This window comes from Mauremys reevesii, linkage group 1 (genome assembly GCF_016161935.1).
Source record: "Mauremys reevesii isolate NIE-2019 linkage group 1, ASM1616193v1, whole genome shotgun sequence".
In the NCBI taxonomy this organism is placed as follows: Eukaryota; Metazoa; Chordata; order Testudines; family Geoemydidae; genus Mauremys; species Mauremys reevesii.
Window position 1 is genome coordinate 253,736,476 of NC_052623.1, and position 26,178 is coordinate 253,762,653.

General features: G+C 44.3%; 1 protein-coding gene across 1 annotated transcript; it reads left to right on the top strand.

The window, feature by feature from the left end:
- The first annotated feature begins 808 nt into the window (after positions 1-808).
- On the top strand, positions 809-16,895 carry ETFBKMT (electron transfer flavoprotein subunit beta lysine methyltransferase). Its single transcript, XM_039522125.1, has 4 exons — positions 809-1,268; positions 5,591-6,048; positions 11,740-11,870; positions 15,383-16,895. Exons 2-4 carry the CDS (start codon positions 5,729-5,731, stop codon positions 15,724-15,726), a joined length of 795 nt encoding a protein of 264 aa, XP_039378059.1. The 5' UTR covers positions 809-1,268; positions 5,591-5,728; the 3' UTR covers positions 15,727-16,895.
- The last annotated feature ends 9,283 nt before the right edge of the window (positions 16,896-26,178 follow it).

Here is a 26,178-nt window from a genome sequence, read left to right on the forward strand (position 1 = left end):
AGAATTTAGATGGATAACTCCTATTACAGTCAATGACAGTGTGATTGAAGCCTGTACCAGCCATTGAAGAGTCAGGCCCTGATCGTATAAATATTCATTCACATGCTTAATTTGATGCACTGTGGTTGAAATCCTGCACCACCCCCACCCCCTAAGTCAATGGCAAAACCCCCAATAACTTTGATGGGGTGAGGTTTTCACCCTGTGAGTAGTTCTGTTGTAGTGAGTGCAGGATTGGAGCTTTAGGGTTTTACTTCCTAGAAGCCAATATTCACATAGCAAAAACAATCTCAAAATAATATGGTTTTCAGTTACAAAATTCTATCAGTGTTTTTATCTAACATCTTGAATTTCTTCCACATAACTGATAAAACTAATAATTGATGTTTTTTCCCCTACAGGAACATGTTAGAAAATAAGCAGGACAGAGGCCTGTGAGCAAGACACAGGCCCTCGAACATAAGCAAGACAAAGGCCTTGGAACATAAGTAGGGAGAAAGGCCCGTGTCAGCTATTATCAGCTTACGCTTGGCCTGTGTTAGCTAACGCTTATCAGTCGGCCTACGCTTGGCGTAAAGTGTATGCAGCTGTCTTCTCATGCTTGTAGCCAAAAGTATTTAGTATAATGGGTCAAAAGGGATATCTTATGTCTTCCTTACAATGATAAGTGTATCCGCCACAGCTGTACCATTGTGCTAGGGCATGAGAACCTGAAAATGAAACTGACTAGTTTATTTTCAATGTCCTGGCTGAGAGAAACACAAAGAGTGAACAATCCGTGTAAGGAGTGAAAAGTAAATTAGACTGCAAGGATTGTTTCTGATTTTGTAATCTGAGTTGCTCTCTTTCCCATAAGGAAGAACATTTGGCTTCTTAAAAAAAGATGATTTTTAGCCAGACTATTCCTATATATAATCCCAATCTAACCTCACCAAGAATCGCAGACGTTTAGAGATGGCAAGAGGCCTGTCTGAGCTGTCTCCCTGCCATTGCAGGATTTTTCACTCAAGGCAAATCCAGCAGCAGTCCTACTATATCAAACACTGCCCCCTTTAAGGGATGTAAAGGAAAAAGCATGCACGGGGCTTCCAGAGCAGATCACGAGCCTGATGATCTCACCGTGCTGGTGCACGTGAAACAGGAAACAGAAGCCAGGCAAATGCCATTTGCTCTCTCAGCAACAACACAAATTGCAAAAAAAATAACGGAGAAGGACAAATGCATTGTGCAGACAGACTCCAGGTTAAGATGTCACAGTAATAAACAAGGTAGGTTTTTAAAAAAAGTTTAAAAGTTAAAATCTTTTCTGCAGTAGCGTTAGCACAGTGTTAGCAGCACTTTCCTAACAAAGACTGCTTTTACTAGCTCAGTCACTGCTCCCCTGGCCAACGAAGGCAGGGTTGGAACTGTTAGAACATTGTACAAAGCTATGCTGAGCAGCAGGCTGAAGCCATGAGGTTTTTAAGAGCGGCTGGGAAGAGAGGTACATGGTCAGTGATGCAGACCTGGCAAGTCTCACTCTTTTGGATTAATTTTAAGGCCGTTTTAAGAATCCCTTATGTTTGGATTAATTTTATCCAAAGAACACAATTAATTTGAAATCTAAAAAAGAAAAAAAAGGGTAGTGCTATACCTGCATTTGAGTCCTTCTATCAATGTATGTATTTTTACACTCCACATTTATTTTTAAAAACAGATTTTTTTCCTCTCCTGTTGCTGAGGACAAACCCATACAACTAGGAAAACTGACTAAACAAGGAAAGTCATGAAACTGACCATAAAACAAAGTGCTATCAAATGCACTGTACAAACAAACTGAAAATTCCACCCCCCTTTTGATAGATTCAAAGATTTTAAAGACAGAAGTGACCATTAGATCATCTAGTGAGTCTGACCATCTGTACAACACAAACCACAGAATTTCCCATAGTTCTGTAATGTCTCTCAGCTTCATAGATTCATAGAGTTTAGAGCCAGAAGGGACCATACTGTCATGTAGTCTGACCTCCAGTATATGAGCCATTAACTTTCACCCAGTTACCCTTATCCTGAGCCCAATAACTTGTGTCTGACGAATGCTTAAGTTATGTTTGACTAAAGAATATCTTCCAAGAGGGCATCCAGTCTTGGTCTGAAGACATCAAGAGATGGAGGATACACTACTTCCCTTGGTGGTTAGTTCCAGTGGTTAATCACACACACTATTAAAAATGGCAAAGAGTCCTGTGGCACCTTATAGACTAACAGACGTATTGCAGCATGAGCTTTCATGGGTGAATATCCACTTCGTCGGATGCAAGTAGTGGATAAATGAGGTTATCGCTAGCCTGATTCTTGCTTGCATATTTATACCTGCCTCTGAAAATTTCCATGACATGCATCCGACGAAGTGGGTATTCACCCACGAAAGCTCATGCTGCGATACGTCTGTTAGTCTATAAGGTGCCACAGGACTCTTCGCCGCTTTTACAGATCCAGACTAACATGGCTACCCCTCTGATACTATTAAAAATATGTGTCTAATTTCTCATTTGAATCTGCCTGGCTTCAGCTTCCAGCCATTGGTTTTTGTTATATCTTTCTCCTCTTGATTTGGTACCTGGCATTTTCTCCCCAGGAAGATACTTATACACTGTAATCAACTCACTTCTCAATCTTCTTTTTGATATTCTTAACGGATTGGGTTATTTAAGTCTGTAGCCCCCAAACCATTTTTGCAGCTCTTTTCAGAATCTTCTTCAATTTTGTTACCTTCTTTTTTAAATGTGAACACTGGACATGTACACAGTATGCATCTCACTTATGCTGTATACCAGGGGTGGGCAAACTACGGCCTATCCTGCCCGGCCCCTGAGCTCCATACTTTGTTTGAATGGACCCAGGTTATCAAGTGATCTAGATGGCTCTGTATTATTGTCCTGTTGTCGTCATTTAGCACTCCACTCAATTTTGTGTCATCTGCAAATTTTATCAGCAGTGATTTTATATTTAATGCCAGTCTGGCTGCTCTCCCGAAAAAGTGAACACTGAAGCTTATATAGATCAAAACCACATTTAGTTACACATACTTCCTTATTAATATTTCCCCTTGTTAGGAATACAGATAAACAAGCTTTTCCTGTTATTCACAGGTTGTTCTTTTGCGGTTAACGGCTTTCCTAACACTAGTTATTGCAGTTACATTAAGCAAGATTGGCTGTTGCAAATGTGTTTAGGTCTACTTAATTTTCCTTTATACTGGCCTATAATTATCCACTTTTAAAATTAAGAGATTTTAAATATCTTGCTCATTCAGATTGTTCCCACAGTTTGACAGCCCAGTCAGTGCAGGATTTTAAGCAACATTTACATCAAAATCCACAGGAGAGTCAATAATAGAGCTCTTCTTGAATGACAAAAATTAGAGGAAAGAGAGACCTTATATTTCCATCAACTTTCAAGGCAGCACAAATTGTCCGCAGAGGTGTGAGCTAAGTGATAACAGCTTAGTCATTGCTCTCATTAGTTTTCGGATTTGATTTTGACAAGAGGTTACAAAAGCTTAAGGCATGCATTAGGATGCACTAAGGGCCCAGCCCTGCACTCCAGTGGCACCCCTTGGCTCTGTTAGTGTTCTGGGTGCACAAGAAATGCATAATCATGCCCTACAGGTACATTTTTGGTCAATTAATGCCTATTCCATGCCTGCCAGGGACTTCCTTTACATTGGGGAAATTGCATAGGGGACAGCAAGGCAGCTTTTTGGCCACTTTGCTGGCAGAGCTGGTGTAAGGTGGTTGTGGGGCATCAATGAATTGGAGCCACAGCCTCTTTGTTAGGGTCCTCCTCCCAGTGAGTAGCTCATCTCTGTCCCCCCCCAGGAGCAGTGTGAAATTGACTGGAGTCATGGCAGTTTTGTTGCTGCCCACCGTGTTTTGAGTGGCAGCAATGAAGCTGCCCAGTGTTGTTAATTGCACTCTGCTACTGCGTGGTAAAGCAGTGAGCCTCAGCACAGGTGCTGAAGCCCTCCCTTTGCAGACTGCACTACAGCTCACATGTGGCTGGCACCCGGTCTTGTTTTAGGGAAAGCTTAAAGTCCCCAGAAATTGATGGTTTAATGCCTCCCACTTGCCAGGGAATACTTCTTACTCACCCCTGGAGAGCAGATAGTTAAGTACTGCAATATAAATATCTTAAAGAAATTCAAAGCAGCCATTGGACCTTTAATTAGCATTTCTATAGCCACTTTAAAGTTCAGGCCACATTTAACAACAAGGAGGGCTCTCTGCTATGCCTGTGCATAATTGCTTAGATTAAACATTCACTGGAAAGCACTAAGTGTGAACATCCTGCTGTTGTGTTTATCTGTGGGGAGCAGGAAGGCAGATGCTAAAAAATGTGTGTATTTAATCTTCAAATCTCAATTCAACCACTGGCATTGTATGTCCTTGGAAGTGTTTGAGACACTTCCCCATATGCAGTTCCCTGACTTGTTGACTTTAATGGCTCATTCCCTTGAACACTACCACCACTGTCATGGGTTTTATTTTAAGTATCCAAAGGCACTGTAGAGCACAATTAAAAGTAATACCCTTCCCCAAACCTTTTCAGGCAAAGGTGCCATTTAATGGTTCACTCTCTGTGTCATCCTCCGCTTTGTCTTTGCTTCTCTCCTTCCCAATGGAAATACCTGCTGCAGAATGTGAGATTAGTAGCTGAGGCTTAGACCAGGTCAATGCTAAGAGCACTCGGCCAGTATAGCTACTCTAGCATACTGTACTGGACACAGATCCCCCACTTGCACCCGCCAAGTAAAATAAGCTATGCTGGCAAAACCACAGTTTTACTGGTTTCAGAGTAGCAGCCGTGTTAGTCTGTATCTGCAAAAAGAACAGGAGTACTTGTGGCACCTAGTCTCTAAGGTGCCACAAGTACTCCTCTTCTTTTCACAGTTTTACTGGTATAACTGCATCTACACTTTTGCCGGCACAGCTGTGTCGGTCAGAGATTATACCTTCACACCCCTTCCTGACGTAGCTATGCCAGTAAAAGTTTGTAGCATAGACCTGGCCTTAGATTTAGAGACACAACTCACATGCCTGTACCAGTTGCCATCCAAGGTCTAAAGTTGAAATTAGAAATCAAATCCATCTAAATGGCAAGCCCAGCAGTAACAGTATGTGGTGTAATTTATGCACAGTGCGTGTTTATGTTTCCTTAGGGCCACTTCTTAGTCATACTGAAGTCAGTAAGAGTTTTGCCATGGACTTTAGTGGATCCATGGTTTGGCCCATTGGGTTGACTTTATCTCCTCCTGCCATAACAGAACTAGAGTAATGAGCTGCCACATGAACTGTTGCTTCCCATCCAACCCCCCCCCCCCACCCCTTTCCCCACCCCACTATCCTCCAAGTTTCTCCATCCCAATGTAGGATTTGCCTTTTCTGGAACTACATTGTAGACCTGTGACCTGGGGAAATATGAGCCTGATAAACTTGAGACCTTTCATCAACATACAGCAACTCCCATCCAGCTGCTGCCTCTTACTGCATTGATGGTTGTTAACCTTGAAATAGATATTTTATCATTAATACGTTGCTCTTGCTTTCAGGAATTGCCATCCATTGCTACAAAACGAAACCGCTTCTGAGTTGGTTTCAAACACGTCTCCCCACACACTTACAAGATAAACCTTTGCTGTGCAGCTGGTTTGAATTCAGATCAGGAAGGATTTTACCAACGGGGAGGCATGGTGTTCTGCTGCTTGAAGTGGTTTATAGGCTTTGGCAGTAGGGCTGTCCTCACAAAAGCTTCAAGGAGCAGTAACAGAAGCACCTCTTTGATATGGAGATGCTGCTATCACAGGACTCCAGGAAGCTTCCTGGATCCTGAGATGAGAGCATTTCTGGAGGAGAACACTGAAATCAGTAGCAGCGGGCACCTCACACCAGAGATACGACTGCGACTTCTGACACCTCGCTGCAGATTCTGGCAGGAAAGAGCTGACTTGTGGCCCTATGGCGACCCCTTCTGGGCAATCTACTGGCCAGGAGGCCAAGCCCTGTCCAGGTACAGTGCACAGTGACCGACTAGAGTAAATATGTACTATCACCCCCTGCTGCATAGAATACCAGATTTGCTTGTGATAGTACTGCACTCTAGTGGCTGCAGCCAAAGGAGTATATAAGCCCTAGCACAACTACACCTAACACAGATTCTCCTTTAGCTCAAGTGATAGAAACCTGTGGCTTTGGAATAGAAGTACTATGTCCCAAGTACCATGTCTGCTGATGACTATGAAGTCCATGCAGCTGCTGTATGTAGAATAACTGTTGGCTGTTAAATCTGTTGACTTCAATGGAGTAGCATGTGTTTACACCAGGACTGAATTTGGATGCGTGGGAAAGTTTTGCATTTTCCACAAAAATATTGCAGGCTATTTAATCACATCATTTAGTGTCACTTCAAGAGGGGAATACTTAGTTCACAATAACTCAGGGTTATTCCAGGAGGAGACAAACATGCTCATGGAAGCAAATCTGTGTCCACTGAAAAAGGTAGAATTCTGCTGGTGCAACCTTTGAGTGTAGACAAGGCCTAACCTATATCCAGATTGGTTCTAAAATCCTAAAAAAGGGGGTGAAGATGTACATAGGATTCTTTTATAGTCATCTGACAGTGTTGCACTCGTTTACAAACTGTGTGCCATATTTTGTTTCTGACAGTATGCTGTCAAAATGCAGATGCTATCTCTGATTCCCAGGGGCTGTTGATGTTCTTACATCACCCAGAAGTATCTTCTCATACCTAACGACATAAAAAGTCACGAGTCATTACTGCAAACAGCCAACCTTCAGCCATCTCCCATTGAATAAAAAGGGAAAGGTTTGATTTGGGGTTGGTTTGGGGGTTTAATATTTTTAATTTTTGTCATTTTATTTATTTTTTACTTCAAAAAAGCAAAAATCAGAGGCTTTTTTAAGTTGGAAAAAAGAAGTCTCACAGCTAAATTATGAAAGTTGATTAAATTGACATTCAACACAATTAAAGTGCTGCTAAAAACAGTAAGTCAATTAGGTACTGCAGTTAATCTCATCTCCATGTTTTGTTATCAGATGGTGCCTTTTCCAACTAACCATGCGGTTAGCAACATTAGTTAATTCTCTGGCATTTCACCAGCTGATTTAACAACTATTTGCTGTTTTGCTGACTTGAGAACTTCAGTAATTAATTGCATAATCTGAAAAAGTGAAAAATGGATGGTGCATAGGGGAAAAAATGCTCTTTCCACAATTACTATTTTCCACAACATCTAAGGTCTCTTATGACAAAGTTTCAGAGTACCCTTCACAATGTAACCTGAGATACCTTATTAACCTAGCCTTGCAGACAACTGGCTCCAGCACTAAGGCAATCTATTTCCATGCTGAGCATTTAGGCCCCACCTCTTTTTTGAACTTCTGAAGTGAACATCAATATAACAGCCAATCTGAGAAACGCTGAGTTGGAATCAAGGTACTTAAAAATATTCTGGGCACAATCACCCTCTCTACTTGCATTACTTCAGAGCCAAGCAGGGTTCTGCTGCATGCTCCTCCTTTTCTATGAATCCTCTCCATATATAAGTTATGGGTTCATCTGAGAGAGAGCAAGGCTGCCATAGGGGAAAGGGTGCCAGCAGGGCTGGATTAAGGTTATGAGGGGCCTAAGGCTAATGGGAGGGAAGGGCCTAAGTATGAACCGCATATTGCAAAAACAATTATGAAGTCATCAAACATTTATCTACATATGTATTTACATATTATTTATTTATGTAAAATTAACAAGTTTATTCTTCTCTCACGACACTCAATTATTCAAACAAACAATTTTTCCCCCTAGCTTTAGCTGTGGCAAAGTCATGAATGATGTCATTGTAATTCAAAGACCTGACAATTTCATTCTCAATGTTGAAGAGGGACAAAGCACTGAGATGCTCTTGAGTCATGGTGGATCGGAGGACATTTTTGACCCTGGTTAGAAGAGAGAAGGAACGTTCTTCACTACAGTTAGTGATAATTAGTGACACATACAGCCGTAATGCATTTTCAACATTTAGGAAACATTCTATCATATTGGATTCAATGACAACTCGGTACATCCAAATAGATTTGCTTTCATCATCTTTTCTCTATATATCCGAGAGCGATGCGAATTCAACAAATTAGTAAAATCTATGGGGAGCTCATCTGGGTACTTCTGACACAGACATTTGATACCTTCACTGACTTCGGAACTTGAAATCTTAGGCAAAAAAATTGTCAGTACACTGTCAATTGTCAGTGACAAGTTTTTGTCAATATTTTTGTAAGCCTCGATCTGATGTTCTAGTGCACTCTTCAGTTTGTCGATGATTGTGATGAAGGTATTGGCTCCGAAGGCCTCCTTGTCACTGAATGAGTAGGCAGTTGCATCATTGTTTGTCTTCTGTCTTTTGCAGCATTTGGCTGACTTACACTCCTCATTAGCAGTCCTTGCAGCCCCCTGAATTTCATACTCATTAAAACTATCCTGCATTTGTTGAAGAACAGTTCCAAGACTCCTCACTAGGTTTACAGGAGTGGAAAGGTCAATTTGAGCACTTTGCAAGCTTAGACTGCACCTGCTGAATGGCTGAAGTATATCATTCCAGACCTCACACAAAATATCAGTTTCTAAAGTGTGCATTGCATCACTCAGGATCTTTGCATCTTTTCTTGTTACTGATTTTTGAGATTCATCATCCTTGATGCTCTCTAGCACTTCAAGGATGTTGGGGTATCCCAGAACAACTGCATTCACAGCTTCAGCATTGGCACTCCACCATGTCCCTGAGAGTGATTTGGGCAGTGGGCATCCCTTTGGTAGTGAATCTCTAAGAATCATCCAACGACGGTTGATGCAGAGAAAAAAATTGTACAATTCTTGGACAAATCCAAAAAAAGAAACTACTTCAACACAACAATCCATGGCAGACTGGCCAACAAGGCTGAGTGGGTGAGCAGCACATGCTATATAATCAACAAAAGCATTGTGCTCTTTTATCTTTGCCTGCATCCCTAAATATTTGCCACTCATATTACTTGCATTGTCATAGCTTTTGGCCACGACAACTGCTAATGTCAATCCCATTTTCGGTGAGGAAATTGACTAGGTATGAGCAAGTTTCTCCCCTGTGTAGCCGGTGATGTTTATGAAGGTCATGAAAAGCTCAACTGGTCCGCCGGGTAGCACATAACGCAAGATGACAGTCAGCTGATCTACATGTGACATATCTGGTGCTGAGTCAACAGACACTGAAAAATATCCCACATCTTTGATCTCATCTACAATGGCTGATAGAATCTTCTTTGCCAGCAGTGCAATGAATTCATCGCAACGTCTTTGATAAATATGATGCATGGTCTTTTCCACAATTTGCATCTTCATTAATGTACTGAGCAAAGAAAGGTTGAACTTAGCAATTAGCTTTAGAACACCAAGGTAATTGCCATTGTGTTTCAATCCAGCAGTCTCATCTGAGCCATGGAATGGCAGACCACGCTCTGCAAGAAAAATTATGGTTTCAATTACACATCTGAGAATGTTCTTCCAATAAGCATGAGCTTCCAAAAACTGGTTTTCCATTTGGGTATCAATTCTGCCGCTAACTTCCTTTTGGGCATGGTAGCTGCTGACAATGTATGCTGCTCACTCATTGCATGATTGGTAATGTATGCAGTATTCTTCCAACCACTGAAGCCTTTGCAGAACATTCCTCACTTTTTGGTATCAGAAAACAGACCGCAATAAAAACAGTACACTTTCTTCTTAGAAGGCGAATAGATGAGCCATTCTCACTCGCCAATCTGTTTGTTAGGCTTCACATATTCAAACATTGATTTGGTCAGATAACGATTCTCATTGGTGTACTCTCTCTTTGTCAGTGACAAGTCAGTATCTAGATTCTGGCATTTCTGTGAGCCCTTCTCAGTCCAATACGTAATGATATCTTGAGAAGTCATGTCCCACACGCCCGGATGGCTGGAGAAGGATATTTTTGTATTAGGTTTCAGAGTAGCAGCCATGTTAGTCTGTATCAGCAAAAAGAACAGGAGTACTTGTGGCACCTCAGAGACTAACAAATTTATTTGAGCATATTTGTAGCCCACGAAAGCTTTTGTTAGTCTCTAAGGTGCCACAAGAACTCCTGTTCTTTTTGTATTACTATCACTGGGAAAGTCTTGAGAGACACTGCAGCTAGAGAAGTCACAGGAGGCTGCTCCTTTTCATCAAGCGCAGGCCCAGCAGGTTCACTTGGACTGGTATTCTCCTGGATTTCCTCACCACCAGACTTAGTAGGAGGAAAAACGTTAGGAGCGAAGGAATACCTTTCAGTGCTACATCTTGTCTTTGCCATCTTTCTTTGCCCTCCTTCAATTTCTGCCATCCTCCTTTCTTCGACATGGTTTCTATTGTCCAGTGTAGGCCTACTGTGTACAAAGTTCAATATTGCTTGGGCCCATAAACACTTGCTTAGCCCACAAAGACAAAATCTCAACCACCATAAATTGAATTCACAATCTTGATAGATTAATTTGTACGGAGCAATATTGAATGAGAAAAAAATTCTGATGGCCCTGCTACCATTGCTCAGCTGTTACTTCAATATGGAATGGAGAGCCTAAAAATTAGGACCTAAAGTAGGGCCTAAAACTAGAAGGGCCTAAGGCTATAGCCTTCTTAGCCCATGGGTTAATCTGGCCCAGGGTGCCAGGCAATATTGCTACTGGGCCACCACATAAATTCCAGTCCCTTTTTTGTTGGTGCCCTCTGATCTACAGAATATCCCTGTGGATCTCAGAACATCTGCACATTAGGAGGGTTATGCTGCCTGCCCACTGTATGGAATAAGGGAAGGATGATTGGTAAACCCCATCCCCATGGCAGAATAGTTTGAAGAAACCTATGGGGAAGATTCTCACCTGGTGTATATTGTCATAGCTCCTATGAAGCTAGGACAACTTTCATCCCACCCCCCGCACATAGGGGAGCAAATTACACACTGTATTTAATAATAATACCTAGCTCTTATATAGTCTTTAGGATTTTCCTCCTCAGTTCCAGGTTAGAGGTATTTGTTTGTTTGCTGATTCTTCACAGCAGGATGGTTCTGGCTGTCATGGTGCCTAGCATAATCTCACATTTATTGTTAGTCTTATTTTTCCAGTTACTCCTGTCTGTGTCGTATTTCAGTGGAATATGAGCATGTGGCTCTTAAAAACCAGAAAAGGAGCTCTTGTTGCAAGTTGTCAGATAAATCATGTGGCAAGACGTGAGTGAGTTGCTTTTCAGTTACAGAACTTACATCTCGGAGGCTGAGTGCTGCATCAAACTATCCAGACCTTGCTGTTAAAACGTTCATATTTGTACTGATCGTTGTAACTGTAAATTCACTACTATCAGTTACAGTTGTTCCATTTCCTGCTTTTAGTGTCAAGCTTCATAGCCACCATCCAGTTTTAACCCATTCATTCCATGTTTTAAACAGACAGAATGATCTGATTGATTGAAACGAAGGCTGTAGCTTGTTGCTATTATCTCACTGCGTGCACCCTCTGGTGGTTTTTGGTATTAGCACAGACACGCTGGTTTGCATGAGAGACTATGTGCAAGGGCATACATGGAATATCTTCTGAATTAATATCATGTATCATTACATCTATGAAGTGGACGCTCACACAGTTTTCATTTTATACTCAGGTATATCTTAGATAACCCGGATGCTGTCAGAATGGGATCAGTACTAGATCTTGGAAGTGGATGTGGAGCAACAGCAATCGCTGCTGTGATGAGCGGTGCATCCCAGGTCCAGGCTAATGACATCGACCCCAGTAAGACACTTCTTTCCAAGCCCTGCAAAAGGCCATTTTTCAAGCACATTTGAGGAGTAGCTTTTGTTTCAGTTGTTTGGAGAAATTCATGGTTTCAAATAAAATTAGAAGGAAGCAAAAAAGTTACACAGGTCCTGCCCAGTGCTTCAGTTTACAGCACTATCAGCAGAGCTGTCCCTAGGGGATAGCGAATGGGGGAGACTGCTCCAGGCCCCACGCTTTGGGGGCCTGCGGTCAGTGTGATTGGCTGGCGCCACATAGGTGGCAGGTGAACTGCCTCCCCCAGCCCCGCCCCTTCCACCAGAGTGAGAGCGCGCCGGGAGGAGGAGAGCGCGTGGCAGTGGGGCGCCGTGGCCCCAGCCCCCTGGAGCCCAGCAGTGCTGCCAAAAAGGGGCCCTGGGGGGATGGAGTGCACACAGGGCCACGCCTGTTTTTTGGGGGGAGGCACCACCTCCCTCAGCCTCCCCTACCTGCCCTCAGTGCGGTCGGTCCCTTCTGGTAACATCACTTCCACCCCAGGCTCCCCATAGGAAAGGCCCTGACTATCACTCTAGCGTAGTGGTCCCCAACGTGGTGCCCACGGGTGCCATGGTGCCCGCCAGGGCATCTATATGTGCCCGTGTACTGTCTGGCGTTCGAGCATCCGCTGAAATGCCACCAAGAAGAAGCGTCATCCAGAGGCGTCGCCACCGAAATGCCACTTTTTGGCAGCGACGCCTCTGGATGATGATGCTTGACGGCATTTCAGCGGCAACGCCTATTGACGTTGCCGCTTCTCGGTGGCATTTTGGTGGATGCTTGGCCATGGTCCTCGATGGCTCGTCGTCAGGCGCCCGCTAGACGAAAAAAGTTGGGAACCACTGGTCTAGCACCTTTGGCAAAAATTAAGGACTACAGTCTGTCATCCTTACTCACATGACTAAGGCCATGTCAACACTACAGATCTTACAGCGGCACAGTTGTACCGATCTCTCATGTAGAGCTCTATGCTGAGAGCTCTCCTGTCAGCATCATTAAATCACCTCCAATGAGCGGTGATAGCTTCTCCCACTGACATAGTACTGTGAACACTAGTACTCATGACGGCGTAATTTATGTCATTCAAGGGGGTGGAATATTCACACTCCTGAGTGACATACGTTTTGCCGACATAAGTGGTAGTGCAGACATGGCCTAAGTAGTACCTCACTCTGTGATCATGCCCATTGAAATGAATGGGAGGGTACATTTTCTAATGTACTGTCCCTAGCAAGATGGCTTCCTGTTTTGGAAGACCCTCCAGGGGAAGTGGGTAGTTTAGTCTCTCTGCTGAATCAGGCCTTGACCTCTCTGCCAAGCCTGCAAATTTTAGTGGTGCTTTTTGTGTTGTGGGCACCAAGTCACTAGGAACTGGACTGCAGTGGAAGGCTGTCTAGTGATAGACCATAGGATTAGCAGGAGAACTTGGTTCCATTTCCAGCACTAGAATTGACTTGCACATTGACCTTGGGCAAGTCACTTAACTACTCTGTGTCTCAGTTTCCCCGATGTAAAAATGGGGATAATATTTATCAGAGTGGTGCCATGAGGCTTAATGTTTGTACAACTCTTGGAGTTCTCTGGCCAAAAGTGCATAGTAATTTTACACACACACACACACACACACACACACACACACACACACACACACACACACTCTATTTTTTCACAGTGGCCCTTGCAACCATCTGTCATGGGATAACAAGTATAAGTCATTAACAGCCTGGATCACATCAAAACTGGTGATGCCTTTAATATCTTCTGCAGCATTAAAACTTGATGCAAAACTGGCTCTGTGAATTTACTCAAGGCCTCTTGTAACAATAAAAATGTCAGACTTAATATATTTTTTCAGCTATCTCACAGAGTCACCTTCAAACCTGACAGATACTTGGATGGTGATTTCTTTTATAAGAGTTGCCAAAAAGCCTCCCTGCCTGCCTCACAAACCTTGGCAAGTCTCTGCTTCTGTTTTCTTGACCTAAATGTCTGCGTTCCCTTGGTAACTTGGATATACACAGCTTTTTAACCACAGCTTCCATGTAGCAGCAGTCCTGTATCTGAACTCAATACTGTGTCACACTCAGTATACACCATTGGTTAGCGGCTAAATGACTTCACCTAGGTGGTCAGTCAATAGGTTAACTTGCATTTATGAACCTTTCTTTGCTGATACATTTTGGTAAAGAAATAGATCTATTCTCTCCAATTTCGATTGAAAACAAACAGTCTATTCACTATTTATCTCAATACTGTCTTTAATCAAATATTTTCTGTATCTGTTTTGAAACAGCTTATCACCTCTAGAATGGGATAAGTCTCGTCCTTAACAATTTGTTCTTCATACTTAGGTCAAAGAAACCCAGACTCGATTTCTAAAGTATGTGCAAATAATCCAAGTTAATATTTGAAAGATGACTGCTGATTATCACTACCAAAACGTTCCCCACACTCTTCAGTCTGCTGGATTACACTGCTTTGGATTTGTAATCTAGTTAAAGCAAGATTACACACACATGCCCCTCCTCCCCCCAACACACACAGCTTCTAGAGGAATTTAAAAATTAACACTTTTTACATAGGAAATGTAGAACTACATGTTTATACTTTAAGGCTTGATTTATTTTCAAAGTGATTGATTTTGAGTGTGTCAGTTTTGGGGTGCCCAATTTGAGACACCTTAAAGGACTGATCTGAGTACTCATCCTCTGAAATTAGGCCCTGTTACCTTTGAGCATTTAGCTCCTGATTCCTAACTTTTATGCACTTTATCCATATTTCAGCACTTACGTGAGTGAGGTCATTTTCTAAGGGGTTGCACACCCACAATTTTGACAGCTGGCCTGTGGTTTTAGTTGCCTTAGGGAAAGAGACTAATGAGCTTTATTTTATGGATTTTATTTTTTAATAAACCACACTGATACCGTCTCCATTCCTGAGGTAACTCTGACTTCTGGGAAGTTACACCAAGAATGATTTGTCCCTTATTTACATGTTCTAATAATTATTTTCTGATTATGTGGCTAACAGCAATTTACATGTTATTTTTACTTGTTTTCCCTTTGGCACCCTTTACATTTGATTGATTCTTATTAATTTACTTAACATTCTCTGTTGACTAGGGAGGAAGTATTGTCTAGTGGCAAAGGCACTGAACTGGGATTTACACTAGTGGGTTCAATTCTTGGCTCTGCCACAGATTTCCTGTGTGACTTCAGGCAAGTCACTTCATCTGTGCTGTGCTTCAGTTCCAGTCTGTAAAATGGGGATAATGCCTAACAGGGATGGTCTGAGAATCAAATCCATCAGTGATTGGGAGGTACTAAATTATTACCTTAATGAAGGCTATATAGATACCTAATAGAATAACACTGATATTTAAGGGATTATCCAAACAAAGAATTTGTGAAAATATTAGAAGAGTTTACCACTACAGATGGCATTTAAGTATAGAATTCTAAATCACTTCTCATGTACTTTGTGCTTGTTCTCAGTTGCAGGAATGGCCATGGTATTAAATTGTGAGCTGAACAATGTGAACCCCTTCCCTATTCTAAATAAGAACATCATTGATACAGAGCTGGACAACTGGGACCTCATTGTTTTGGGGGATATGTTTTATGATGAACAACTTGCAAACCGTCTTCATCACTGGTTGAGGAAATGCATCAGGACTCATGGAACTAAAGTGCTAATTGGTGACCCCGGGAGGCCTCAGTTCTTAGGCCACCGCATTCACAGTCAATTGCACAAAGTGGTAGAATATTCACTTCCTGAATCCACTAGGCAAGAAAACAATGGATTAACCTCAAGCACTGTCTGGAGTTACCAGCCCTGAGCTCTCCGTTTCTCCAAAAGCTGCTAACACTGGATTTAGAAGAAGTATGGTCTTTAAAATAAGAAATGTGTTCTCTGTTTATGAAGTATGAAAATGGAACATTGGAAAATGGGCAGATCCTCCGCTGGTGCAAACTACTGTAGGGCCACCGAAGTCCACACAGTTACAATTCACTCCTGCTGAGAATCTGGCCCATAGTTTGGGAGAAGCCTTACAGGTATATTCCACCCTCAGATGTGCAGGTGCCCCTCGCCCTGCCCCATTGAAGCCAATGGAAGCTAAGTGTGCATGTTCAAAGGCTGAACAGGATGTAACCAAATAAAATATCAAGATAAACTGGGAGACGATCACAGAAATTCAGTGTAGCGGCGTGCAGCTTAGCGGGTTACCACAGACTGTTCCTGCTAACTGCTGCACCAGTTGATAAGAATCTAGTTTTCAATGTCTGGTGACGATAAGTGTGTTGAACTATCTGGCCGCTTCACAAATTTCCTTTGCTAATTATGAGGCTATTTTGTCCCAAGAAGTGACAGTTTTATCCAGCAGCATGTGCCTGCAGTTCCTCTGGGGGGATTTAAATCTCCTTCCTGTGTGTAATTCAGTTATGCATATCCAGGTGGATAGAGCATTCTTGTGAGCTTTGTGTCCCCTGCAACTAGGATGTATTCACGAGAATAAAAATAGCTTAGTCCTGGTGCTGTACATGTACAAACAGTGTGGCGCTAGCCCTTTTAAGACCAGTGCATCTGTGCTGCATCAATTGGCCCATATTAGGCTTTAAAAGCAGGCACTTGGGCTGAGAAAGAGCGACACTAGGTGAGTCAGAGCTAAAAAAGCTGCAGGAAGCAGCAGGACTGCCAGAGTCCCCGGGAAGAGAGACAGTGAAAGCCTGAGTAGTAAAGGGGAAAAGTCCCCTGGGGATTGTAGCCCAGGGTGAATTGAGGAATTGGGCTTGCTTGAGTTTTGTTTAAGTTTGGTCAATAAAACTGCCTCAAAAGAGACTGTGGGCATGGCAGTGGATCCTAAAGAAGCTGGGGAGAAGTCCGGGCTAGTTACACATCTGTCTTCTGGATTGCGCTTGGGGTGAAAGTAGAAAAGTGGGAGCACCATGTCTTGGGAGTGTTGGTATATTGTGTTCCTCTTTTAAATAAACTTTCCCATTGACCTGAGGTAAACAGGGTCTGCTTTATGAGTCCTCTCCCTCTGAAGTGCTCTGTTCAGTGCCATATCCTGTATCATACTGCATGCTGTCCAGACTTCCTTTATGACAGCCACCACTTCTTCTTGGGTCGGCCTCTGTCTTTTTCTTTCAGTCTTGATATTTTGGACTCTCTCACCTATGTAGTTGTCACTGCTGCACTTTTCATGACAAAACCTACTGAGCCTGCTCCCCCCTCATTTTTTCATTTATGGATATTACTTTGAGCATGTCTCTTACATATACATTCCTCACATGGTCTTTCTTGTTTTCGCCACTCATCCTTCTCAACATTCACATTTCTTCTTTGTTGCCCAACACTCGTTGCCAGGACAAGCCACCATTGTATAAATGGTGCCTTTTAATCGTACTGTATCATGGCATGGCACTTCTTTCCTAGGAACTTTTTTCCTTTCTAGAACTTCCTGCCTTTCTAGATTGGGCCTTTGAAGTCTGCAGCTGCATGGGTTTGCCAAATTTAAAGTGATAATTCTGCAACTGGTAAGAACTTACGTTTTCCCTCTCTCTTATTGGTGAGGAGCTGGCAAATTCTTATGTCAGAGGAATTGCTTTGTCAGCATACAAGTGCTGCCTTGCATAGATCCTGCAGAGGCAGGAACTTCTGGACAGAGATGAAGGGGCAGGTTCCAGGACCACATTGTCTGATTTTTAGAGGTTAGTATATTGTTATACGCTCTCCAATTTATCTGACCAGAAGATAATAAGGTTCTTTTTCTAGAATCAGGCTACACTGCATTCTATATCTTATAAGGACCCTTGGGGTTTATGGCAAGAACACTCACACTGAAGACAAAGCAGCCTTAGAGACTTTTATTAAAATAAGTGAAAAGGTTACCAAAGTTCCAAACCACAGAACCAAAAGGGAATAGTACAATTCTGGGAGTACCTATAGTATTACCCTTACAGAAGTTCCTTGGGGAACTGGTGGTAAGAGACAAAGGACCAGCCTCATCCCTGGCATGCGAAATGAGGGATGGTCCAGGTTCCTCAATGCTTGAGATTGATGGTGAATAATAGAGCTGAAAGGTCAAATTAGCTCATTCTCAAAACCTGTTACATCTTGCCTGAACTGATTTCTGATTGTTACTTCCATGTTTCTGTGATCACTGTTAAGCCTTGACTTTCTTAGGTAAACATGTCTAGTTTCCCAAAATTGACAAGGGTGACTTTTAGGCCATTTATATATATCAGAATCATAGAATATCATGGTTGGAAGGGCCCTCAGGAGATCATCTAGTCCAACCCCCTGCTCAAAGCAGGACTAATCCCCAGACAGGTTTTTACCCCAGTTTCCTAAATGGCCCCCTCAAGGATTGAGCTCACAACCCTGGGTTTAGCAGGCCAATGCTCAAACCACTGAGCTATCCCTCCCCAAGGGCAAAGGTTCATAAGCCTCCTTAACCATACTTATGTTAACTTCCTTAAGCTAATCATGCAGGATACAGGCTTGTAAGTTCCTTGCATTACAGACAAACAGAATAATTCAATACAAAAATACAAGCAATTCATCAGACAAAAAACTATATATTATATAGATATACACACAGTATGCATTTTAAACAAACAATTTAATACTGTTCACAGCTATGATGATTGTGAAGCTTGGTTGAGGTGGTGAAGTTAGAGGGTGGAAGAGGGAGGAATATTTCCCAGGGAATGCCTTGCTGCTAAATGATGAACTAGCACTTGGCTGAGCCCTCAAGGGTTAACGTTGTTAATGTAGCCTCTCACACAAGGTAGCATGAACAGGAGGGAGGGGAGACAGCACAGAAGACAGAGACAGACACACACCTTGTGTGTCGGAGAGAGAGAGAGACTGACCCACTCTTAAGTGCATTGTCTTTTTAAGTGGATCAGGAAGTTGAGACAGCAGCTGCTGCCCCAAGCTCTCTGTCTCTCTCCATTGGTGTCCCCTCCCTGCTCTATATGGAGAAGAGGTAAGCGGGATGCAGGAACAGGGTGGAAGGGGGACACCCTGACAGCCCCCCCCCTTCCCTCCCTGCACAGCAAGCAAGAGGCTCGGGAAGCAGCTCCAAGGCAGAGGGCAGGAGCAGCACATGGCAGTTGGGGAAGGGATAGCTGCAATTGCAATGCAGGCGGCTGCCAAAGGACGTTAGTAGGGAGCACTGCACAACTTTAAACGAGCATGTTCCCTAATTGATCAGCAACATAACAACAAAACAACATTAACCGGGAGGACCTTAAGTGAGGAGTTACTGTATAAACGGGTAGAGCGTGTTCAAGAAGGACAGGCAGAGTAAAAAGGGAGCAGGTGTAGCATTGTACATCAAGAACATATACACTTGTGCTGAGGTCCAGAAGGCCATCTGAGAGTCTCTGGTTAAAGATAAAAGAGGTAAAAATAGATGTCACGGTAGGGTTGTCAATAGAACAAACAACAGAAATATCCATAACTCAAGACCTGGTGGTAATGGGGGATTTTAACTTCTGGGATTATAGTGGATCACAAATTGAATGAGAGTCAACAATCTGATGCAGCTGCCAAAAAGGCTGGTATAATTCTGGGGTGTATCAACAGGAGTGTTATAGGGAAGACACGCTAGGTAATTGGCCTGCTCTACTCAGCACTGGTGAGACCTCAGCTGGAGCACTGTGTCCAGTTCTGGGCACCACACTTGATGAAAGATGTGGACAAATTGGAGAGAGTCCAGAGCAGAGTAACAAAAATGATAGCAGGTTTATGACAAATGGATGAAAAAACTGGCCATGCTTAGTCTTGAGAAAAGAAGACGGAGGGGCAACCTGATAACATTCACCAAATATGTTAGGGGCTGCTATAAAGAGGAAGATAATCGATTGTTCTCTATGCCCACTGAAGGCAAGACAAGATATAATGGGCTTAATCTGCAGCAAGGCAGTTTTAGGTTTGATATTAGGGAAAACTTTCTAACTATAAGGGTAGTTAAGCTCTGGAATAGGCTTCCAAGAGGAGTTGTGGAATCCCCTTCACTGGAGGTTTTTACAAAGACGTTGGAGAAACACCTGTCAGGTACGGTGTAGGTTTATTTGATCCTGCCACAGCACAAGGGGCTGGACTTGATGAACTCTCAAGGTCCCTCCCTTCCAGCCTTACATTTCTATGATTCTGAACTGCTTTTGACAGCTTGGAAGTATACAAATATGTCAATACACTTAAGGAACCTTTTAAAAAATATCTATCCAGCCCATCTAATTTAAAGGATTTAGTTTTCAGTACAACACAATTTCTTTTGCAGTACTCCTCTCCAAAGTGCACAACCTGACAAAACTTACCATAAGTAAAACAACTAGAGCCAAAATAGAATCTGAAGAATTAAAGCAAATCTTCATATAACTGCAGACAGTAGGCTAAGTTTCCATTCCCCCCCACAAAGCACCAACATTTTTACACACAAGTATTTTATAGTGCAATCACTGATCTCTGTTCCTGTGTAATGTGTTAGTTACACAGGTTATGGAAAACTGTTCAGTTCAATAACTCACTTATATGTAACTGAGGGAACAATTTTCTAACTTTGTTGCCTAAATTTCTATTTATTCACCAAAATCAGCACTAAGGCCTTGTCTACAGTGGGGATTTGCTCTAATTACAGTGTATCTATTGGGTTTCTGGGAACTGGGTGGGCGAAAGCCCACCCAATGCTAAAGGATCCCCCTCCCCAGCCTAAGGGGAGGATCTACAGGACCTCAGAAACCCACTGACTTCGGGGGACAACTAATAAAAGAACAGGGACAGGAGTGCGGTCAAAGGGTCATAAGAAGGGAGCCTGACGGGGACACCGAGCAAAGAACCCCGGACAGCGCCCACTGCTCCTCGAAGGCGTCAAGGGAGCCAGTGGACGCCGCCCAGAGGAACTCCGCCCAGATACGTGAGCAGACTAAGGACCGGAAACAAGCCCCACAGTCGCAGGAGTCTCCATTGGCCAACCTCCTCTCCCTGGTTGCGTAGACAGCCATTTTATCCAGGGCGAGGAGGAGGTTGACCAGGGGGTCCCGCGGCTTTGTGGGGCCATGGATAGGGAGTGCATAGAGAAGGAGGTGAGGGGAAAAGTGCGGCCAGAAACGTAACAGGATATTGGTGAGGAGCCGGTATAGGGGCTGCAGCCTGGCGCACTCTAAGTAAACGTGCGCCAGGGTCTCCCTCACGCCGCAGAATGGGCAGGTGTCTGGGACGGGTAAACCACACGAAGTACATGCCCGTGCTCACAGCCCCATGGAGGAGCTGCCAACTGATATCCCCGGTAGGCCTCGGGACCAGGGTAGAGTAGAGGCTGGCCCACCGGGGCTCCTCACCCTCCAGAGGTGGCAGGAGGTCCCGCCACTTTGTGTCGGGGCAGGACACGAGGGTGAGGAAGTGAAGGGTGTGGAGCACGAGTGTGTAGAGATGTTTCCTTGGCGCGGTTTGGAAGTGGAACAGCTGCAGATCGTGCAGCCGGCTTGCGGAGAAGGGGCGGGGGGGCCAGTCGGGTCCACGGGGCAGGGGCCCGATGAAAAGGTCCGGAGGGCTCGGGGTGGGGGGTGGGCGGGGCGTGCCCTCACGTAGGATTACAGTGTAGCGGGGTGAACACCCGCTCCAGCCTGGAAGGGGTTGGAAAAGCCCTGCAGAGGCCTGGGGCTGGGCAAGGGAGTAAAATCCCGGCTGATTGGGGGAAGTGGCTGCAGCCGGGGCCATGCCCCAAACTAAGCAACTGGGCCTTATAAGAAGCAGTCTCGCTCTGACTTGAGAGGGAGACAGGCCTGGCTGCTGGGGAACTCACCCAGGGGACCTAGAGGGAGGCAGGGCTTCGGAAAGGCCTTAGGAGCTGGGAAGCCCTAGGCCAGCAACTCCCCAGGCTGCAGGGTCTAGTTCTAGTCCTCCTAGGTAGGGGGCTTGCAGAGGGGCAGCCAGAGGGTGGGTGGGTAAAGGCAGCCAGTCCAAACCCCTGTGATGATCGACTGATAGACTGCAGTCTGCCCCAGGGTGCGGGGGCTAAACAGAGACTGGCAGTAGCCACGACTGAGGTGATGTGGGGATAGGGGGTGGGGAAACCCAGTAAGACTGTGGGGTACTGCAGGAGGCAGAACCCTGAGATAAGGGCACTGGGTTCCTGGGAGGGACACGGGGGCTTATGGCAAGCTGTCAGAGTCTACCCTCACTTGAAACTGGGCGGTTTCAAAGTGAGGACCCGCATGTATTCCCCCACCCTAAAATCTTAGGGTAGGTCTCCCCTTCGGCTGCCACCACCCGGTCAATTCCGTGGGCCGGGACACCCCTGTTCCCCCCTTGGGAACACAGATCAATTCACAGAGGAGGAACCTCCCCCCTCTTCCCTCTCTCCCCTGCTCCGGAGACAGAGGTGCCTGGATTCAAATGCCTTGAATCTCTACACACAGGGAAGCAGCCCACTTCCCCCTCCCCTTCCCCTGAATTTCCCCAAGGGAAGGAATTAACCAAGTCCAAAGAAAAGAAAAGAATTTATTAAAGACTAAAAAGAAAATACAGAATCTCTATGAGCCCAAGCTGGACACTCATAGGGTATAACCTTATCAATCTCTGGAGAGAATCCCCTCTCCCCCTTTTCTCAGTAAAAGCAATATCAGCAAACAGGAATAAAGCATTTCCTTTAGCAAACACACAATTGCAAATATAGAAATCAAATCATAAGACTAATTCGCCTTTCTAATTAATACTCACTATTAATTAGTAGAAACTACTCCAGGAGAACTTGGAGACATGACTGTCCTCTGTTAGATTTAAAAACAGTTCTTACTAAGACAAAGGCTTCCCTCCACAGAGATTTGAAAAAATCTTATCTCTGATTGGTCCTCTGGTCAGGTGGTCACCAGGTACTACATGTTAACCCTTTACAGGGAAAACAGACCTTAACCCTTAACTATCTGTTTATGACACGCCCCCCAAATCGCCAACAGTGGGAACTACTGGTGGTGATTTCCTCCTAGCACTGTAACATAAACAGATAAACAAAACACATGCACTATTACATATACTACTAAGTATGTAAACAACAAGATATTTGACACTGAAGAACACTTTGTATGCATTTGAGCGGACATACTTGGCATCGTCCTTGCCCATCCCCTCCCAGTGGAAGGAATGTTTTTAACCTGTTTTTGCTTTGTTGACCCCAGAATGCCCACTGGGATGTCAGGGCCCAAGCTTAAGAGCTTGTCCCAGTACTTAGTTGGAACTGCCAACTGTCTTTGAGGATGCTGGCCTTCCTGGTATTGACCAGAAAGAATGTCCTTATATAAAAGTCCTTGTTTTACAACAACCTGGAATTGGGTAGAAGAGCTGAGAGGCGGTGGGTTGCTTCGTGCCGCCGCCCAAGCTTTATTAAGGCTGTAGTCGGCTTCCTGCTCTGTCTGGAACTGTTCCCTTGAGGCGGGAGACACCAGTTCCTTTGGGAGCGATGTAGGTGATGAGGTTGTTTCCATTGACTGTGGACCGCTCTTCGCTGGTGCACAAGGTGATATTTCAGGCTCTGGCTGAGCCTCTTGGGTAGAGTTGTCTGCTGCTTTTGCCAGTTTAGGCCCGTTGGCGCCCCCTGGCGGTGGAGTTGCAAGCGCTGGCGTCAGTGCTGGCGCTGGTTCTGCCGCTGGTTGCTTTTCCAGTTCCGGTCCTGGGACTGGATGTACTATGGCTGCTGTAGTTGTTGGCATGGGATCCGGTTCCACCACCTCTGTCTGGGTCTATGGTAACACAGACGGGGTCTTGGTGGATGGCTCAGGAACAGGGATGGGAGTGCCTGCTTGTTTGGCCTGGCCGCGGGTGACCACTCCCCCCCTCTTGGCCAGCTGCACATGGTTGGCCAAGTCTGCCCCCAGTAGCATGGGGATGGAATAATTGTAATAGACAGCAAAAGTCCACTTTCCTGACCAGTCCTTGTACTGGTCTTCAGGGATGCTGTACCCATGGCAGGTCCTTTTAACCTTTTTGAAGAAGGCCTTAGTGTCCTCACCTGCCATGTAGGTGGGAAATTTGTTTGGATGGGGAACAGTGCCTTCTGGTGTTGGCCACACCCCTCTGCAGTCAGTGAATTTTATGTGTGGCTTGCTGGTGTTGCTTTTTGGTGCTGGCCACACCCCTGTGCAGTCAGTGAACTAGTTTCCCCAATTCCTAACCCTTTCTATTCCGAGACTGAATAGAAAAGAAACAAAACCTTTTCATTTGCAAATGTGTAGTTGCTGTTTGCTGATATACTGAGAAGACCAAAAAAACTGGTTTGTCCTGTTTCTAGCACTTGCTAAGTACTTCACAGTGGGGGTCCTTTATAACAAGCCTCCTAGAAAAACTTGCACCTCTTTCCTAGCTGTTTTTAAGCAGACAGAAAGAGAAAGAAAAAAAAAGGAGAAAAAAGAAAAGAAGAAGAAAAAAAAATCCTTTTCTAACACAGCCTGTTAGAAACCTTATGCCTCAGCTAAACCCAGCTGAAAATTTGTTTCCAAAAAAACCAATCTTCCTAATAAGCCCAGCTGACCGGCTGGTGCTACTTAGTACCTGCAGAAAAGTGTAGTAAATCCTTTCAGAGATTTGTATTCCCTGGCTCCAGAGGATTTGAAAAGACACAGGGAAAAAAAATCTGGCTGGAGGGTTTCTGTCTCCCCCCCCAAACCTGTTTTCCCTGTTGGATGGGAATGTACTTTGTCGAGCACTTCCCCCCACCTTAGGAATCCTGAGTGATACCTGATATCACAAAGGAAGGACACACCTCTAGGGAAGAGTTTTTTTCCTCAGCATAGCCAGCAGAGAAAAAAACTCCTCCTAACCCTGAAAACTGCTTGAAACTTGCCTTTTCCTCAAGCTGCCTGTGCAAGCAACAAGAACGAAAATATGCTTCCAACAAAGCCTGCTGGAAAACTAAATTGCCTCCAGCCAACCTGGCTGAAACTGTAAACTGCCTCTGCTCTGAGTTGCTGTACTCAGCAGCCCAGCTGAAAGGCTGCTGCTAACAATACCCCTGAGAAAAATCTGGTCTATTTCCTCAGGGATTTGTTTTCCTGTCTCCTGATCCTTTGAAAAGACACAGGGAGAAAAAAAAACCTGGCTGGAGGGTTTCTGTCTCCCCCCCCCCAAACCTGTTTTTCCTGTTGGATGGGAATGAACAAGAAGATACAGGAATAATTTATTTCTTCATATTTGTTTAACTTGCCATTAGCACAACATATGGATTTTTTTTTGTTTGCTTCATAATCTGGGAATGGATATTTGGAAAAAAAAAATCACATTTCAGATACTTTTATAGCTGTAATAGTTCAAAATTGTGCTGTTTTTTCTTTATACACTTCTACCTCAATATAATGTGACCCGATATAACACAAATTCGGATATAACGCGGTAAAGCAGTGCTCCGGGGGGGCAGGGCTGCAGGGCCGGCTCCAGGGTTTTTGCCACCCCAAGCAGGAAAATAAAAAAGCCGTGATCGCGATCAGCTCTACCGCCACCGCTTCAGTCTTTGACGGCAATTCGGTGGCAGGTCCTTCGCTCCGAGAGGGAGTGAGGGACCCGCTGCCGAATTACCGCCGAAGAGCCGGACGTGCCGCCCCTCACCCTTGGCCGCCCTAAGCAGCTGCTTGCTGGGCTGGTGCCTGGAGCCGGCCCTGCGGGGCTGCGCACTCTGGCGGATCAAAGCAAGTTCGATATAAAGTGGTTTCACCTATAAGGCGGTAAGATTTTTTGGCTCCTGAGGACAGCGTTATATCGAGGTAGAGGTGTACCTATAATAATAAAGCACCATCAAGCAACCAGACACTAGATTACAAGGACAGATGTTGGCAAGGTAGGGTTTTTTTTCTTTTATTATTTAATAAATACACTCAACAATCCCTCAACCGATTCAGTACTAGTTGGTCTTTTTTTTTTTTTTGGTAGGCATCTGAAAAGCTGTGGGTCTTGAGGTGGTTTGAAAGAGAAGAGGATAGTGGCCTACAGATCAATTCAAGAATAGCATTCCACATACATAGGGCAGCACGGCTGAAGGTGTGAAGATGGTTATGGAAGCTTGAGCTTGATGCAGAGGAAAAAGGGGAACCAGTGGAAGATTGAAGAGGGTGGGGATGGGAATGACAGGGTCAGAATGACAAGTGAAGATAATAACCTTAGCACCTTCTTAAGGGCTTTTCTGGTGCACTAATAAAAAAAGATCAAACGGAATGACAGGGTCAGAATGACAAGTGAAGATAATAACCTTAGCACCTTCTTAAGGGCTTTTCTGGTGCACTAATAAAAAAAGATC